Genomic DNA, 16,270 nt, shown 5'->3' with positions numbered 1-16,270 from the left:
TTTCTTCCTAAAGCCATTTGCTGTTCCTGTTCCCTCCCCTCTTCCATATTTTGGATATGGCCACTGCCACAGGCTTCAGAACTTCTTACTCAGAGAACCAACTTCAGTACCCCCATGATTTTAAGGCTGGAACAAGCTACGTTACACTGCAATCAACAGGCAGTGACATGAATCTGAAGTACCCTCTTGCTTATCACCTGATGACTCAAATATCAGGCTCTCTGTATTTACAATTTCATTACATGTTTGAAAAGCAGAAAGCAAACCTACCATGATTAAAGAAGACTCTGGCAAGGATGATTCTGCTGGTGCAGAAGACACCAGAATTAGAGTCACGAGTGGTAAAAATATGACGCACTGATCTTTTTTGCTCTGTTGAGGAGATGGGAAGTGAAGCATCAAAGAGACTAAGAAAAGAATATCTGCTCAATAGAACTTTCTAAGATGACGTAAATGTTCTGTATCTGTATCCCACACCATTTCCAACACAATGGCCACTGGCCACATGTGGCTTTGAGAACTTGAAATGTGGCTATGTGACTGAGGGACTGAATTTATTTAATTTTTATTAATTTAAATTTAAGTTGAAATAGTCACATGTAGCTCATGGCTACTATATAGGCAGCACAGCTCTGTGAGACCAAGTCTAAAGTCTGTGGTTAGTCTTGGGATGATAAAACAGGGCAAAATACGAGAAATACATCAGAAGCGTTTAGAAACACGGCTTGGTCTAGGGCACTTATAGACAAGTTCCAACAGTACTGGGCATCGAAAAGATTTATCATCATCTATAATTGAGGATTTGCTAGAAGAGCAAACACTGCTTTGGAAGGCTTTGTGCTACATATGTGGATACCTCTTCCAATAAGATCTTAATCTCTGAATTGCACTTCATTTAGATACATACAAGATTATCCTCAATCTTCAACTACATTATAAACAAAGTGGGAGGATATCACAGTCTACATTTGTTATCAATTCTTCAGAAGTTTTAAAAAATTACTACCTTTATTCCTATACACCACTTATAAGTAACTGTTCAACATTTTGTCTGATATTATTCATTCTTTTATATACAATGCAATGAGCTACAAAGTAGATACATAAATGTTAAGGGAATGGAAGAAACAGAATGAAGTAAGACTGGGCCTACACTGCTTTCTTTCATGTTCATTTGGTTTATAATACTTCTTAACACTTTGGTTGAAGTTTATAACTAAACTATGTATTTAATACAAACTCCTTTGTATGGTGCACAGAAATCCTCAAATTTGGGAAGAGCACATTACTACCATAATTATTACCCTGATTCTAAACTTATGTTTACTACTCATTGTGGAAAAAAAAAACCCATTATTTAATTTTTAAAAATTGTGGCATCAAATAATCTTCATAATCCCACACCATTTCCAGCAATGCTCACATTGATCTTTAAATAAGAGTTCTGAAAAGGCAAAAAAAACAAAACAAGACCTTTATCTCAAGCTCCTCAACACTGAATTCTTCCACACAGAATTTAGTTTTACCTCTTACACAAATAATTCATTTTTCCAAAACTTTCCTAAATCTCACAAGGTCAATCCTGAGTCTTAAAATTTTAGATATACAACATGTATTTTTGTATTAATGATGTGCTTAATTTGGCCTTATGACTGAAAATTTTTTTAAAATGTAATTGATCAAATACTAGATGGTAACATTAAAACAGAATTGCTTTTTTGCAAGTGACAGAATTATTCATGATGCGTCCCTCTTTTTTTCCCCTAATGTTCTTTAATATAACTGCTTTCAATTTAAATGTTAAAGAATTACTGACTAGACTCTCTATTATTTTTTATTTGTAATTGGCTAATGAAATTTACCACAATATTAAGAACTTTGCATTTTAGATTTCTTTAGCAATTTAAAAACATAATGCATTTTCTCAATTAATTCTATATGACATACACAGTAACTTAATACTAAGGTGGGTCAATTTGTATTTGGGAAAAGAATTAAAACTAGAATCAGAAAAGAAGCTTTAAAAGATTTCTGTTACTGAAATTACTTAAACATTTTCTTTAAAAATGTTTCATATTAAACAATTATGTGTGTAGGCATACACAATCCTTAATAAAAAGAAAACTTAACTATATGCATAGATTACTAAATGAATCTTTATTGGCTTACTCATTATACAATCAAACCAAGCTACAGAAAACATCTTTAATATTCTTCACCTTATAGCACTCTGCTTTCTGTCCTCCCATTTTATGCAACAAACACGAAATACCTTTAGGTTATTCTTAACTGCTCAAAGGCAAACACACATACCAGATGATACTGCAGACATGCTTATACTGAGTCACAGGAACTACTGCAGTGTTCTGAAGTAAACTATCAAAACATTTTCAGTAAGATTACTTTAAGTTTTGCATTTATAAGCTTAAGGAAAAATATCAAAATGAGTATTTTATAACCTCTACAAAAAAAACACCCCCAAAACCCATAACCTCTTTATCTTGCCACAAGCACAAAGCGGCTTACCATTCATAGTTGTGGGAAACTGAGCCATCATGGTCCTGAATTTTCCTTGCTAGCTCTCAGCCATCTGCAACATAAAAACATTGTGCCATTAATAATACAACAAGGGCAGATCGGAGCGTTAGTGCACCAGCTTAGCAGTGGGAATGTCTGTCCCCTTCAGCTCACACTTCCAATGGAAGACAATGCAGAGTGCTGCCGCTGCTGAAGAGGCAGGATTTACATTTGGGGAAGGGTAGGAGACTTTGTTGGGTAATGGTGCTGCCTTTTAAAATAGGAACACTTATAAGAAAAAACAGTCACATATGTCATAGAAAATACTGAATAAAGAAGCTGTTGGCATGAGCCAACTTTGTAGAAATTAGCTTGGGAGAGAGGAAGGTTGTTCTAACAAGGCAAGATTTTATTTCAGAGATATCAATTGTATAAATTAAGTATATAAAATGACATGGAAACCAAGATATTCTTTTTTTCTTAATCCCCAAACAAGAAAAATATCCAAAATAAATGTAGCACAGCGTTCCACAGGTTTAAAAAAATTATCTAGAATTACTATAACATACATGTTTATCTAAACATAACTAAATGCACTAGGGAAAGAAGTAACTTTGGGAATTAACAGCTGTGATTTAAATCCCAACTCTGCTATTTTCCTAGCTGTGACCATGGGAGAGTTATTAACCTTTCTGAGTCTTAGATTCCTTATCTATAAAAAATACTTTGCATTAGAGTTGTTTTAAGTATTAAACATAATCCAGTACACTGCTTGAGATACAGTGAGTGTTTGATAAATGCCTGCTATTTTGCAAACATCCAGGAAGGAAGAGTGCAGTATAATTTTGAACCCTGAATTATTTTACTATGAATAAATTCAAATTTCAAAATTTATTCCACAAATCTTGAGGGTAGGACGGGCTAGGGCGAGTGAAGACATAGCAAATTTACAACAATGTACTTAGTAATTAAAACCATGGATTATAACATTGTAGGGGAACATCACTATATTAAAAGACCATTTAGTACCTCTCCAATTTACCCAAATCATTGAAATATTAACATTTTTAGAAGCCCAAAGAAAAAAGTTTGCACAAGCCATTGGAACAAAGAAGTCATAAACAGTTACACATCATGGCAAGGTGTCACTGGAGAAGCTGGCTAACCAGCTACCAAGAAGTGCTACAAGGTACTATATGTTACTCAATTCAGTGTGCTTGAAGAGATATATAACTGTATCAGTATAACCACCAAAAGTCACACTAACAAAAGATTGGTATATAAATTCAACATACTGGTTTACAAAGAGAAATTTAATAGCCAAGAAACTAACAGTAGTTTTTCTTCCTATAAAGCAAACTATGTCTACTAAATGTCGATCAGATCATTATGTGGTGAGCAAAGGGAGTCGACAGTGATTAGAATGCTTAATGCGATCAGGCACTAACAGGCCAACACATTTTATCTACACAAGAACATGCAAGGACTACCCAACAGGGATGGTTCAATCTCCAATAATACTTTGAACGGCACTACCAACTTTACTCTTCTGACTCCCACCTTTTCTGTATGCTACCAACCTCCCTCTTAAAGTGTACATTCTTTCTTTAGAATGTTAGTTCTTTCTTTAGTGCAGCTTCTACATAGCTAAGGAAACTGTCAATAAAACTGAAAGACAAGCTACTGAATGGGAGAAGGTATTTGGGAATGACATATCTGATAAAGGGTTAGTATCCAAACTATATAAAGAACATATAAAACCCAACACCCAAAAAACAAATGATCTAATTAAAAATGGGCAGATGAACAGACATTTTTCAAAGAAAGACATATAGACGGTCAACAGACACATGAAAAGATGCTCAATATCACTAATCATCAGGGAAATGCAAATCAAAATCACGAGATATCACCTCACACCTGTCAGAATAGCTAAAATGAAAAACACAAGAAACAAGCGTTGTTGAGGATGTGGAGAAAAAGGAACCCTCTTGCACTATTGGTAGGAATGTGAACTGGTACAGCCACTATGGAAGATAGTATGGAGGTTCCTCAAAAATTAAAAACAGCATTACCATATGATCCAGTACTTCCATTAATGGGTATTTAGCCAAAGAACATGAAAACACTAATTTGAAAAGGTATATGCACCCCTATGTTTACTGCAGCATTATTTACAATAGCCAAATCATGGAAGTAGTCCAGTTGTCCATCTACAGATAATGAATAAAGAAAATGTGGTATATATATAAAATAGAAAATTACTTAGCGATAAAAAAGAATGATCTTGCCATTTGCAACAACATAGATGGATCCAGAGAGTATAATGCTAAGTGAAATGAGTCAGAGAAACAAAAATAATTTCACTCATATGCAGAATTTAAGAAACAAAGAAAAAAAAGAGACAAACCAAAAAACAGACTCTTTTTTAAAAAAATTTTTAATGGGCACAGAGCCCAATGTGGGTCTTGAACTCACAAACCCTGAGATCATGACCTGAGCCGAAGTCGGACGCTTAACCGTCTGAGCCACCCAGGCGCCCCCCAGACTCTTATAGAGAACAGGTGGTTACCAGAGTGGACGTGGGGTGGGGCTGGGGGTGAATGTGTGCACTAGGTGAAGGGGATTAAGAGTACACTTAACATGATGAGCACTAAGTAATTTATATAAAGTCACTGAATCACTATGTTAACTTTACTGGAATGAAGGGGCGCCTGGGTGGCGCAGTCGGTTAAGCGTCCGACTTCAGTCAGGTCACGATCTCGCGGTCCGTGAGTTTGAGCCCCGCGTCAGGCTCTGGGCTGACGGCTCGGAGCCTGGAGCCTGTTTCCGATTCTGTGTCTCCCTCTGTCTCTGCCCCTCCCCCGTTCATGCTCTGTCTCTCTCTGTCCCAAAAGTAAATAAACGTTGAAAAAAAAATTAAAAAAAAAAAAAAACTTTACTGGAATGAAAAAAAAAATCTTTACTGCAATGGAGCTTTAAACCTGTTACCACACTTAGACTTCACCTGTAACTATACTCTTCTTAGGTAGGGAGGAAATTCTACCTATGTACAAGTTAGTTTTTTCTTCACTCCTTTCTCCAAAGGTAATATAAAGTTCAGCTTTTTGAGTTGTCTACTGCACAGAAAAGTAGTATCTAAACCATGGTGGAGTAGTCAAGAACTCACTTAAGGAGTAAGAATTAGTTACAATTGTAACATTAAGAACACTGAATTTGAACCCATAGCTCGCTAGGAGTTTTAAAAGGTTTTAAGGAGAGGGACACAGATTTCACTTAAGACAATCAATGGTGAAGAAAAGACCAAGACTACATCAAGGAGATCAGTTAGGTAAGAGATGAAAACAACAACTGGCACCTGATCTAAAATAGTGACAGACAGATGGGGCACCTGGGTGGCTCAGTCGGTTAAGTGGCCAACTTCAGCTCAGGTTGATCTCACGGTTCATGAGTTCGAGCCCCGCATCAGGCTCTGTGCTGACAGCTCAGAGCCTGGAGCCTGCTTTGAATTCTGTGTCTTCCTCTCTTTCTGCCCCTCTCCCACTCATGCACTGTCTCTCTCTTTCTCTCTCAAAAATAAACATTTAAAAAATAAAATAGTGACAGATGGAACAGAAGAGATAGGATGAACTAGAAAAACAATGAAGGGTTTAAAACAGGTAGAATTCAGTGACTCTTTATATACAAAGGACTATGAAGTCAAAGGAATCAAAGAGATGACTCCCAGAATTTGTCTGGGAGACTGGGTGAACTAGTTTAAAAAAAAGTGAACAGAGAGGAGGTCTCATAACTCAATTTATGACGAAAACTTCCTCAATATAGAAATTCTACAAAAAAGAATAACACTTTTACTTTCCCCATTTTAAATTATCATCAGTAATGTTAAACCAAAATAAGTTACATGCCTGCAAAGAAACTATTTACTTACAAATATGCAGTAGGTCTATTTATTAGGTCTCTGAGACTGAGATAGTTTTAAAATGTAGGAGAAAAATCCTCCAAAAGCATTACATGCAACACACTGTATAACTGCATAAAAGCATGTGAATTACCAAAGACAGTTTGAAGAGAAAGCATGCACTTACAAAGGACAAAGAAGAGGATCCCAGGATCACAAAGCCTTAATCAGTTAGATCTAGGTTTAAAACTTAAAGATTACCTATCTAGGACTTCTGGCTAGTCATTACATATTCTATGAATACATCAGAATGCCACATAACAGATGCTCAATAATCACAGGTATCATTCTGAAATAAAACCAAAGAATGAATCAAATAATATAAAGGGCAGGGAGGGCAAATCCCTTCAAACAAGCTGAAGGAACTGGTATTACAGAATCTTTTTTTTTTTTTTTTAACATTTATTTTTGAGAGACAGAGAGAGCATGAGTGGGGGAGGGGCAGAGAGAGAGGGAGATAGAATTTGAAGCAGGCTTCAGGGTCTGAGCTGTCAGCACAGAGCCCTATGTGGGGCTCAAACCCACTAACCGTGAGATCATGACCTGAGCCAAAGTCAGACACTTAACCGACTGAGCCACCCAGCAGCCCCCAGAATCTTCTTTACCTGGTACACGAGATCTAGCCTGCCATGCATACAGGTATCATATTCTTACTTGTATGTATGCATGTGACATTTGATTGACTGTGGTAACATCTGACTATGGTAGCACAATTTGTTGGAACCAGTAAGCTTTTAAACATGCTATTTCATACCTGTTGTCTTTGTATCAATTCTTTCTGCCCTGTCATTGAATTGCTTAACAATTCTACTAATCTACCTGGATAGTACCTATGCAAAAAAATAACAATTGGAATTTTGAAAAATTCAACAGGTACATTTTACGTTAAAAATATCAATTGTTTTACTCTATGTAATCATAATAGCTACCATTTAATAAGTGTCTAGTATTAATGCAATACACTTCTATTACTCACTTATGTGTCATGCTCAATACTGAGAATCTAATATGTTCCGGGAGCTTCAGAGGAGAAACAGAGGAGATTGGAGAATCGGCTTCCAGGTGCCAGATACTGCTGGACACCTTTAATAACACTAATAATCTTCACAATATCCCTGCAAGGCAGGTGATACTGTTTTCATTTCACAGATGAGGAAAGTGAAAGGTTAAATTACTTGCCTAAATTCACTAAGTGATGAAGCCAGCATGCAATCCCAAACCTAACTCTAAAGCCCATGGGGCTTCCCAGGGGCTTTATCTGCCTCCTCTTCTCTTAAATGGGCATAATAATTTTTTTTTAATTTTTTACATGTATTTATTTTTGAGAGAGACAGAGCACCAGTGGGGGAGGGGCAGAGATAGAAGGAGACAGATTTGTTTTTTTTCTTAATTTCTTTTTAATGTTTTATTTCTGAGACAGAAAGAGACAAGAGCATGAGTGGGGGAGGGGCAGAGAGAGAGGGAGACACAGAATCAGAAAGCAGGCTCCAGGCTCTGAGTGGTCAGCACAGAGCCCGATGTGGGACTCGAACTCACAAACCGTGAGATCATGACCTGAGCCGAAGTGGGTGGCTCAACCAACTGAACCATCCAGGCGCCCCAAGGAGACACAGAATTTGAAGCAGACTCCAGGCTCTGAGCTGTCAGCACAGAGCCCAACACAGGGCTCGAACTCACAAACCTCGAGATTATGACCGGATGCTTAACTGACTCAGGCACCCGGGTGCCCCAATGGGCATAAGAATTAATGATGAATGGGTCACAGCTTCCTGCAAGGAGCAGGTCAACTTAATGTTGGCACATTTGTAGGGGAGAAGGCAAACATACCAGAGATGTCTTCCAACACATAGGTCCACACATATAGGTCTATGATGTACACAAATTAGGGGACAGCTAATTCTTGGTCCTCTTGGTGTAACCCTCTCAGAGGAAGAAAGGAGTAATCAGCATCTCCCCAGCTACATGCCTGCTGCCAGTTTCAGGCATGTGTGATTGGAGTCAGCATCCAACACCTGTCCCTATTCCTTAAAAGGGGTAACATGTAATGATGGGCCATCTTGGCAGTTTGCAGTTATCATATATTTAAAACACTGTTATTAATTACCTATGGCTTTAGGATATTCATATGGAGACTTTCTTGCACATTATAAATAGAGGACTGCCAGTTACCTTTTTAGACACCACAAACACATGTGTGGTAAATGGCAGGCACAAGGCAAAGAAGAAAGCAGTGGATTAATACAATGCAAATACCACTTGTAGAAAATGCAGGAACTATGTTCATACTAAGGAGAGAAAAGTAGAAATGCTTCAACAGGAGCAGGAAATCCTTCTTTAAAATCCAAAGAGGGGAAAACTGTAGTCATTTTAAGTTAAAAATAGCTCGATTAAAGCTGGATTTTTTTTGTCTGTTTAGAAGAACAGAACTTTAGAAGGAAACAATCACAGTAATTAGTCCAAAACCTTCAATTTTCAGGACGGGAAAACTAAGAGACTTGTATAATCTCACAGGGCTAGTAAGCAGCAAAACTGGTTCTAGAAACCACATCTCTTCTGTCCAATGCTCAGGACATAGGAGTTTCCCAACTCACCTGACTATATCACTGGGGACACTTCATAATCTAGAGACTCCCAGGTACATCACTGGGAGATTGTGGGAATTAGGGCATGAACATCCTAAAATGGTCTTCCTGCCTTGAGACCCTTCTGGAAAGCTACTAGTTTTTTTTCTTCCACAATACCTACTAATGCCCTTCTCCTGATAAAATTATGTCACGATTGCAAGTTCAAGCCCAAATTTGTTAGTAAGAAACATGGTATGAAACATGATTCAAAACCTCACCTCAATCTATTTTACCACGTTCATCTCTAGACATGACCCCTTGACTCACATATTCTAAGAACATCACCTTTTGAGGGGAGGGGGAATCATGATGCTTTTCTCACTCCTCGATTTCTCTGTAAAGAACTGCTCTGTCACATTCACCACACCTCCTTCTCATTCTTCAACTCCCAACTCAAAGGTCACCTCTTCTCTGAGAGACGTGTGCGCGCCCAGTTAGTCATGGTCTCCTAGGTTGTCCACAATCTAGTGCATGCCACAGTAACCTCATTTATCATACTGTATTTCAATTTCACATGTTTCACTTGTTCTGGGCAGAGGCCATTTTTTGTTTAGGTCTAGTGCTAAAACAGATCTCCCAGAGAAAATGCTCAGTAAATATTTGCTGAACAAATGAATTGGGTAAATGAGTAGTATGGGTAAGATAAACAAAAACAAAGCAAGGGAAGCACGGAGAGAGGCACTGTGGAACTGAATACACAGAAAAGAAACTGGCTACACAAATGACTTCCTTGACACCCTGCAGGCCTCAGAGCTGTGGCTTTTAGAGCAAATTGTTCCTTGCAATATCCCTTTCATAATTTGTTTTTTCTTTTAAGTATGTTTTTAGAGAGTAAGTTTTATTGCCTATTGAATTCCAATTTTATATTGGGATAGGAAGGAAGGCCTGGATTTTTCAATTCTACTTTGAATCCTGCTGGTTAGCTTAAGTAAATTTGATTGAAGGCCTGCTATTCAAAAGCAAGATAATCGAGTTCGCGAAGGCATATCTTACAAAACTTTCGCCAGTGCCCCCTCCACTTCACGTGCTATGTACATAGAGCCAACTCTTCAAACTTACTGATTAGTTAGGAGAAAATGTTCCTTCCTCATCTGATTCCTAAGGAGATCAAGGTCAGTCCCATGAGAGAATGACTGAAACAAAATTACCTACTTCTTTATAGTTTCTACAGTAAGATGAAATTTACAGAGTACATATATTCTCTACAGCTGTTCCCTATCTATCCATACCTTCTTTCATTCATCCATTTATATATTTATCAAACATGAATAGTCACTATAATAATAAGGATTTGAAAAATGTTATGAGAACCCAGAGGACAGAGCTAACACTCCTTGAGAGGTAAATTAAACTAGGGCACATATTACAAAGGAGGTAATATTTGTGTAAGAATGACCTAACGTGAGGTTAGTGACAAATTAAGTGGGTCCCATGCATGTTCAGAGTGAAAGACACTGTATAGGTATGTGGACAGGCACTGATACAAAGAAAGGAAAAGTACCTGAATCTAACAGAAGGACTGGTTAAAAGGAAAGTACACAGTGGGTATCACAGTAAAGCCTTTCCTATTCAAAGACAGTGTGATGTGACAGCCATGTAATTTCAAAGAACTCACTTAATCTTAAGTGTTAAAAGGGACCTTAAGAAACCCAGTAGATATGGGGCACCAGGGTGTCTCAAGTCAGTTAAGCATCTGACTTTGGCTCATGTCATAAGCTCATGTCTGTGAGTTTGAGTCCCACGTCGGGTTCTGTGCTGACAGCTCAGAGTCTGGAGCCTGCTTCCGTTCTGTGTCTCCCTCTCTCTCTGCCCCTTCCCCGCTTGCACTCTATCTCTCTCTCTCTCAAAAATAAACATTAAAAAAAAAACAACAAACCCAGTAGTTTTAAATCTTGCTCTTCCCAGTTCTAGAAATTTCAAAAAGAGATACAACAGAGGTAACATAAGGAAGAGGGAAGGAGGCTGGAAGAGGATATCAAGTTCAATGAAAGTAGCTCTGTTTTTGTGTTTTACATACTGAGGCTTCTCTATAATATTTTATCTGATGATTTTTCTTTTTAAAAAAAGAGTTAAAAGCATACTGAATTCCATCCCCCTCATTTTAGAAACAAAGAGAAGCCAAATAGATTAAGTAACTTGCCAAGATCACACAATTTAAGGAACAAAGTATGTCATGCTAATGATTTTGAATTTCACTTTGCAAGTCATAGAGTGCAAGTATTTAAAACACAGTATATGTTCCAGCTAGAGGCCCAGATTTGGTAGTGACCAAGGACCAGGAAAAGGTGTCTCAATGTCAGTGAGTGACTTTATTCAGGGAAAGCATATATAAGAAACAAGAGAAGAACCTCATCTTTTAAGGGCAAAGGAAGAGAATTCTGAAAATACGGCAACTGAACCGGACAAGAGTATCTTGAGAAAGGGATACCAGTTATGAAGTGACGGACATAATTCAGATGGTGTGAATTTGAATGTAGACAATAGAGAAGAGGGATTTCCGAGGTAGAACGGATAGCATTTTCTGATCAGCTAAATGCTGATGAAAGAAGAACATCAAGATCAGTTTCTATCTTGGGTGACAGGAGAGTGGTAATATTAACCAAGAGAGAAGCTCTAAGAAAGTAGAAATCTGGATATAAGATTTGGGGGGTGGGCAACAAAATGTTCAATTTTTAACTTACCTAATCTGACATACCTATAAAGACACACAGGTGGGAACATCTAAGAGACAGTAAGGATTCTGTCCAGGCTGCGGACCCAGATTTGGTAGTTCTCATGGACTGGGAAGTGTTGTACACGTCAGTGAATGACATTATCCACAAAAAGCATGTACAGGAAACAGGAGAACAATCAGAAAAGAGGTTAAAAAAAAAAAAAAGGAGAAATCAGGATATAAAGAAAGTGTTTCAAGATAATGGTCATAATTGTCAATGTCACAGAAGTCAAGACTAAGCCATCAGTTTTGGCAATCTGCTTGAAAGTAGTTTCAGTGCAGGGAACTGGCTGTAAAAGTCAAACTGAAGTAAACCAGGCAGTAATTGGCAGGTGAAGTGTAGGTGACTCAAGAAGGACAGAGGAAAAAAGGGTAGGAGGAGAGATAACAGGCTTTAGAAAAGAGGCAAGGTTATAAGGCTCTCCTTTTAGATGGGAGAATAAAACTATTTTTAGAGGAAGAGGGAGAGATTTAATTTCCAAAAGGAGGAGGAAAGGAGGTTACCTAATAATGGAAGCTGGAGTCCAGAGAAAGGAGACAGCTCTACAGTATAAAGCAAGAACATGGGGCACACAGTTCTGGCTCTGGGAATATAGGACAAGAAAGATACATAAGGGTGAAAGATACATATAAGTTTGGAAGCAAAAGGAAAAGGAGTTGAGAAAGTACAGCTTTTCTTTGCAACCCTTTTTCCTCTCTTCTCTTTGGGCCCAGACAGTCTAAAGGGAAGGGCTGAAAACAAACTCTTGGATCTCCTGGGCCCCCAGGTGCCTACGCACAACTTTCTTTTCAAGCAACAAAAGAAGGTCATATGCAAATATGTTTGTTCCCATGAATCAACTAGATATATGCATTTCAGCTTGTGTTCAATTAGCTTATGCCTTACACATGGAAACATCTGTTACATGAAAGAATGTGGGAGAAAAACATCCTAGGCAGAGGTAATTGCATGTGCAAAAGCAGAGTGAAGATGGGGCGCCTGGGTGGCTCAATTGGTTAAGACTCTGACTTCAGCTCAGCCCAAAGCCTGCCTCAAATCCTGTCTCCCTCTCTCTTTGCCCCTTCCCCGTTCTCTCTCTCTCTCTCAAAAATAAAAATAAACATTAAAAAAAAAAAACTTTAAAAAAAAAAGGAGAGTGAAGAGCATGGCCTGGGAAAATAGGTGGCAGCTAATTCACATGAAATAGTGAAGAGCTTAACAATGCAAAGAACTCTAACAATAGCTGTAAAAAGAAGTATTATTATAATAATACCTAGCGGACATATATGAAAGGCCCACAGTTAATATCATCCTCAATGGGGACAAACTGAGAGCTTCCCCTTAAGGTCAGGAACACCCTAACCTCAGCTATCAGACACTTAAAAAGAAATGAAAGGCATACAAATTGGCAAAGAAGAAGTCAAACTTTCACTCTTCACAGATGACGTGATACTCTACATGGAAAACCCAAGACTCCACCAAAAAACTGCTACAACTGGTATGTGAATTCAGCAAAGTCTCAGGATATAAAATCAAAGTACAGAAATCAGGTGCATTTCTATACACCAATAATGAAACAGCAGAAAGAGAAATCAAGGCATCGATCCCATTTACAACTGCGCCAAAATTCATAAATACCTAGGAATAAATCTAACCAGAGGTAAAAGATCTGTATACTGAAAACTATAGAAAGCTTATGAAAGAAACTGAAGAAGACACAAAGAAATGGAAAAACATTCCATGCCCATGGATTAGAAGAACAAGTATTGTTAAAATGTCAACACTACCCAAAGCAATCTACACATTCGACGCAATCCCTATCAAAATAACACCAACATTCTTCACAGAGCTAGAACAATCCTAAAATTTGTATGCAAATAGAAAAGACCCTGAATAGCCAAAGCAATTCTGACAAAGAAAACCAAAGCTGGAGGCATCACAATTCCGGACTTTAAGCTGGATTACAAAGCTGTAATCATCAAGACAGCATGGTAGTGGCACAAAAACAGACACTCAGATCAATGGAACAGAACAGACAACCCAGAAATGGACCCACAAACGTATGGCCAACTAATTTTTGACAAAGCAGGAAAGAACATCCAATGGAATAAAGACAATCTCTTCGGCAAATGGTGCTGGGAAAAGTGGACAGCGACATGCAGAAAAATGAACCTGGACCACTTTCTTACACCACACACAAAAATAAACTCAAAATGGGTGAAAGACCTAAACATAAGCCAGGAAGCCATCAAAATCCTAGAGGAGAAAACAGGAAACAACCTCTTTGACGTCGGCCGCAGCAGCTTCTTACCTGACATGTCTCTGGAAGCAAGGGAAATAAAGGCAAAAATGAACTATTGAGACCTCACAAAAATAAAAAGCTTCTGCACAGTGAAGGGAATAACAAAACTAACAGGCAAATGACAGAATGGGAGAAGATATTTGCAAATGACATATCAGATAAAGGGTTAGTATCCAAAATCTATAAAGAACTTATTAAACTCAACACCCAAAAACAAATAATCCAGTGAAGAAATGGGCAGAAGACATGATTAGACACTTTTCCAAAGAAGACATCCAGATGGCTAACAGGCATAAGAAAAGATGCTGAACATCACTCATCATCAGAGAAATACAAATCAAAACCACAATGAGATACCACCTCACACCTGTCAGAATGGCTAACACTAACAACTCAGACAACAACAGATGTTGGTAAGGATGTGGAGAAAGGGGAACCCTTTTGCACTGTTGGTGGGAATGCAAACTGGTGCAGCCACTCTGGAAAACAGTTTGGAGGTTCCTCAAAAAATTAAAAAGGACACAGCAGTTGCACTACTGGGTATTTATCTAAAGGATACAAAAATGCTGATCTCAAGGGGCACATGCACCCCTACGTTTAACGCAGCACTATCAGCCAAATTATGGAAAGAGCCCAAATGTTCATCAACTAATGAATGGATAAAGAAGATATAGTGTGTGTATGTGTGTGTGTGTGTGTGTGTGTGTGTACAGAAGATATAGTGTATACACACACACACACGATGGAATACTACTCAGAGATCAAAAAGAATGAAATCTTGCATTTACAACAATGTGGATGGAACTAGAGTGTATTATGCTAAGCAAAATAAGTCAGAGACAGACAAACATCATATGATTTCACTCATATGATGAGTGAAAATTCTACAGAATTTTTTTTAATGTTTAATTTAGAGCAAGAAAGAGAGTACAAGTGGGAGAGGGGCACAGAGCGAGGGAGACACAGAATCTGAAGCAGGCTTCAGGCTGAGCTGTCAGCACAGCACCCAACAAGAGGCTCAAACTTATGAACCATGAGATCATGACCTGAGCTGAAGTCAGACACTTAACCGACTGAGCCACCCAGGTGCCCCCACTCATATGTAGAATTTAAGAAACTCAACAGATGAACATAGGGGAAGGGAAGGAAAAATAAGATAAAAACAGAGAAGGAGGCAAACCATAAGAGACTCTTAAATACAGAGGACAGAGTTGCTGGAGGGGAAGTGGGTGGGTAGATGGGCTAAATGGGTGATGAGCATTAAGGAGGGCACTTGTTGGGATGAGCACTGGGTGTTCTATGTAAGTGATGAGTCACTGGGTTCTACTCCTGAAACCAGGACTACACTGTATGTTTACTAACTTGAATTTAAATAAATACATTTTAAAAAGTAATAATAATACCTAGCTGAAAGAAATGTAAATTAGCACAACTATTTGGAAAGGAATTTGGAAATGTATTCATTTATAGCCTGCCCTTCTTCCAGAAATAAAGCTCCTGCAAAAATATAAAAAACATTAAAAAGTAGATGGGTAAATGAAGGTAAACAAAAAATAAGTGATCACTTATACTTTTAACTTTTGCATATGTCTGACAGTTTTCATAAATAAAATTTGAAAAAGAAAATTAGTTTTGGCCTTCATACATCTGACTTGACCACTAGCTCTCCTTCAGTGTTGTCCCCTACAATCACCAGGGCAATTCCTTGACTGCTTTCACATCCACTTCACTATCCCCCCTCCAACATTATTCCTATACTTCCTATATCCTATATCCAGAGGATCCTGCCCACATCCTGGCCTCTGAGTCTTTGACCCCCTGTATTCCAAACATCTTATCCTTCATCTTACCTCAGCCAGGCACTCCCAGGTCACACCGTGGGCCTTGTTATCACTGAAGACTGCGCTCCTCTGTAACCCACTTCAAGCCCCCCACTCTCCCTTCACCAGAACCTCACTCAAAAGCCCATTCTCTCTAGTTCTCAGACTCTGGCAATTCTTAACTCTACCAGGACCTACAAAATATTGGTCTCAGCAACTTTCCACCATCCCTCATTCTTCCTTATGCCCTAATATCCCCTCCCTTAGGTCCTAATATCCCTCTTTACCCAAATAATTACCACTATTATTACGTAACTCATTGTATACATCCTCAAGTTCACGTTCTTCTCTCCCTT

General features: G+C 38.3%; 1 protein-coding gene across 18 annotated transcripts in view; it reads right to left on the bottom strand.

The window, feature by feature from the left end:
* Positions 1 to 16,270, bottom strand: part of ITSN2 (intersectin 2) — a 147,528-nt gene that overhangs the window by 108,954 nt on the left and 22,304 nt on the right. For 9 of the 18 annotated variants that reach the window (XR_006301097.1, XM_043604415.1, XM_043604413.1 and 6 more), the window contains exons 2-3: positions 2,527 to 2,590; positions 271 to 372 (exon numbers count right to left, since the gene is read on the bottom strand). Coding sequence is in view for 17 of the 18 variants with exons in the window: in XM_043604415.1 (XP_043460350.1) it covers positions 271 to 372; positions 2,527 to 2,557 (133 nt within the window). In the remaining variant the exon portion in view is untranslated. The remainder of the gene's footprint in view (positions 1 to 270; positions 373 to 2,526; positions 2,591 to 16,270) is intronic. The other 9 variants (XM_043604421.1, XM_043604422.1, XM_043604426.1 and 6 more) reach the window with 1 other exon arrangement.

This window comes from Prionailurus bengalensis, chromosome A3 (assembly GCF_016509475.1).
Source record: "Prionailurus bengalensis isolate Pbe53 chromosome A3, Fcat_Pben_1.1_paternal_pri, whole genome shotgun sequence".
In the NCBI taxonomy this organism is placed as follows: Eukaryota; Metazoa; Chordata; class Mammalia; order Carnivora; family Felidae; genus Prionailurus; species Prionailurus bengalensis.
This window is presented reverse-complemented; position numbering and strand designations above follow the sequence as displayed.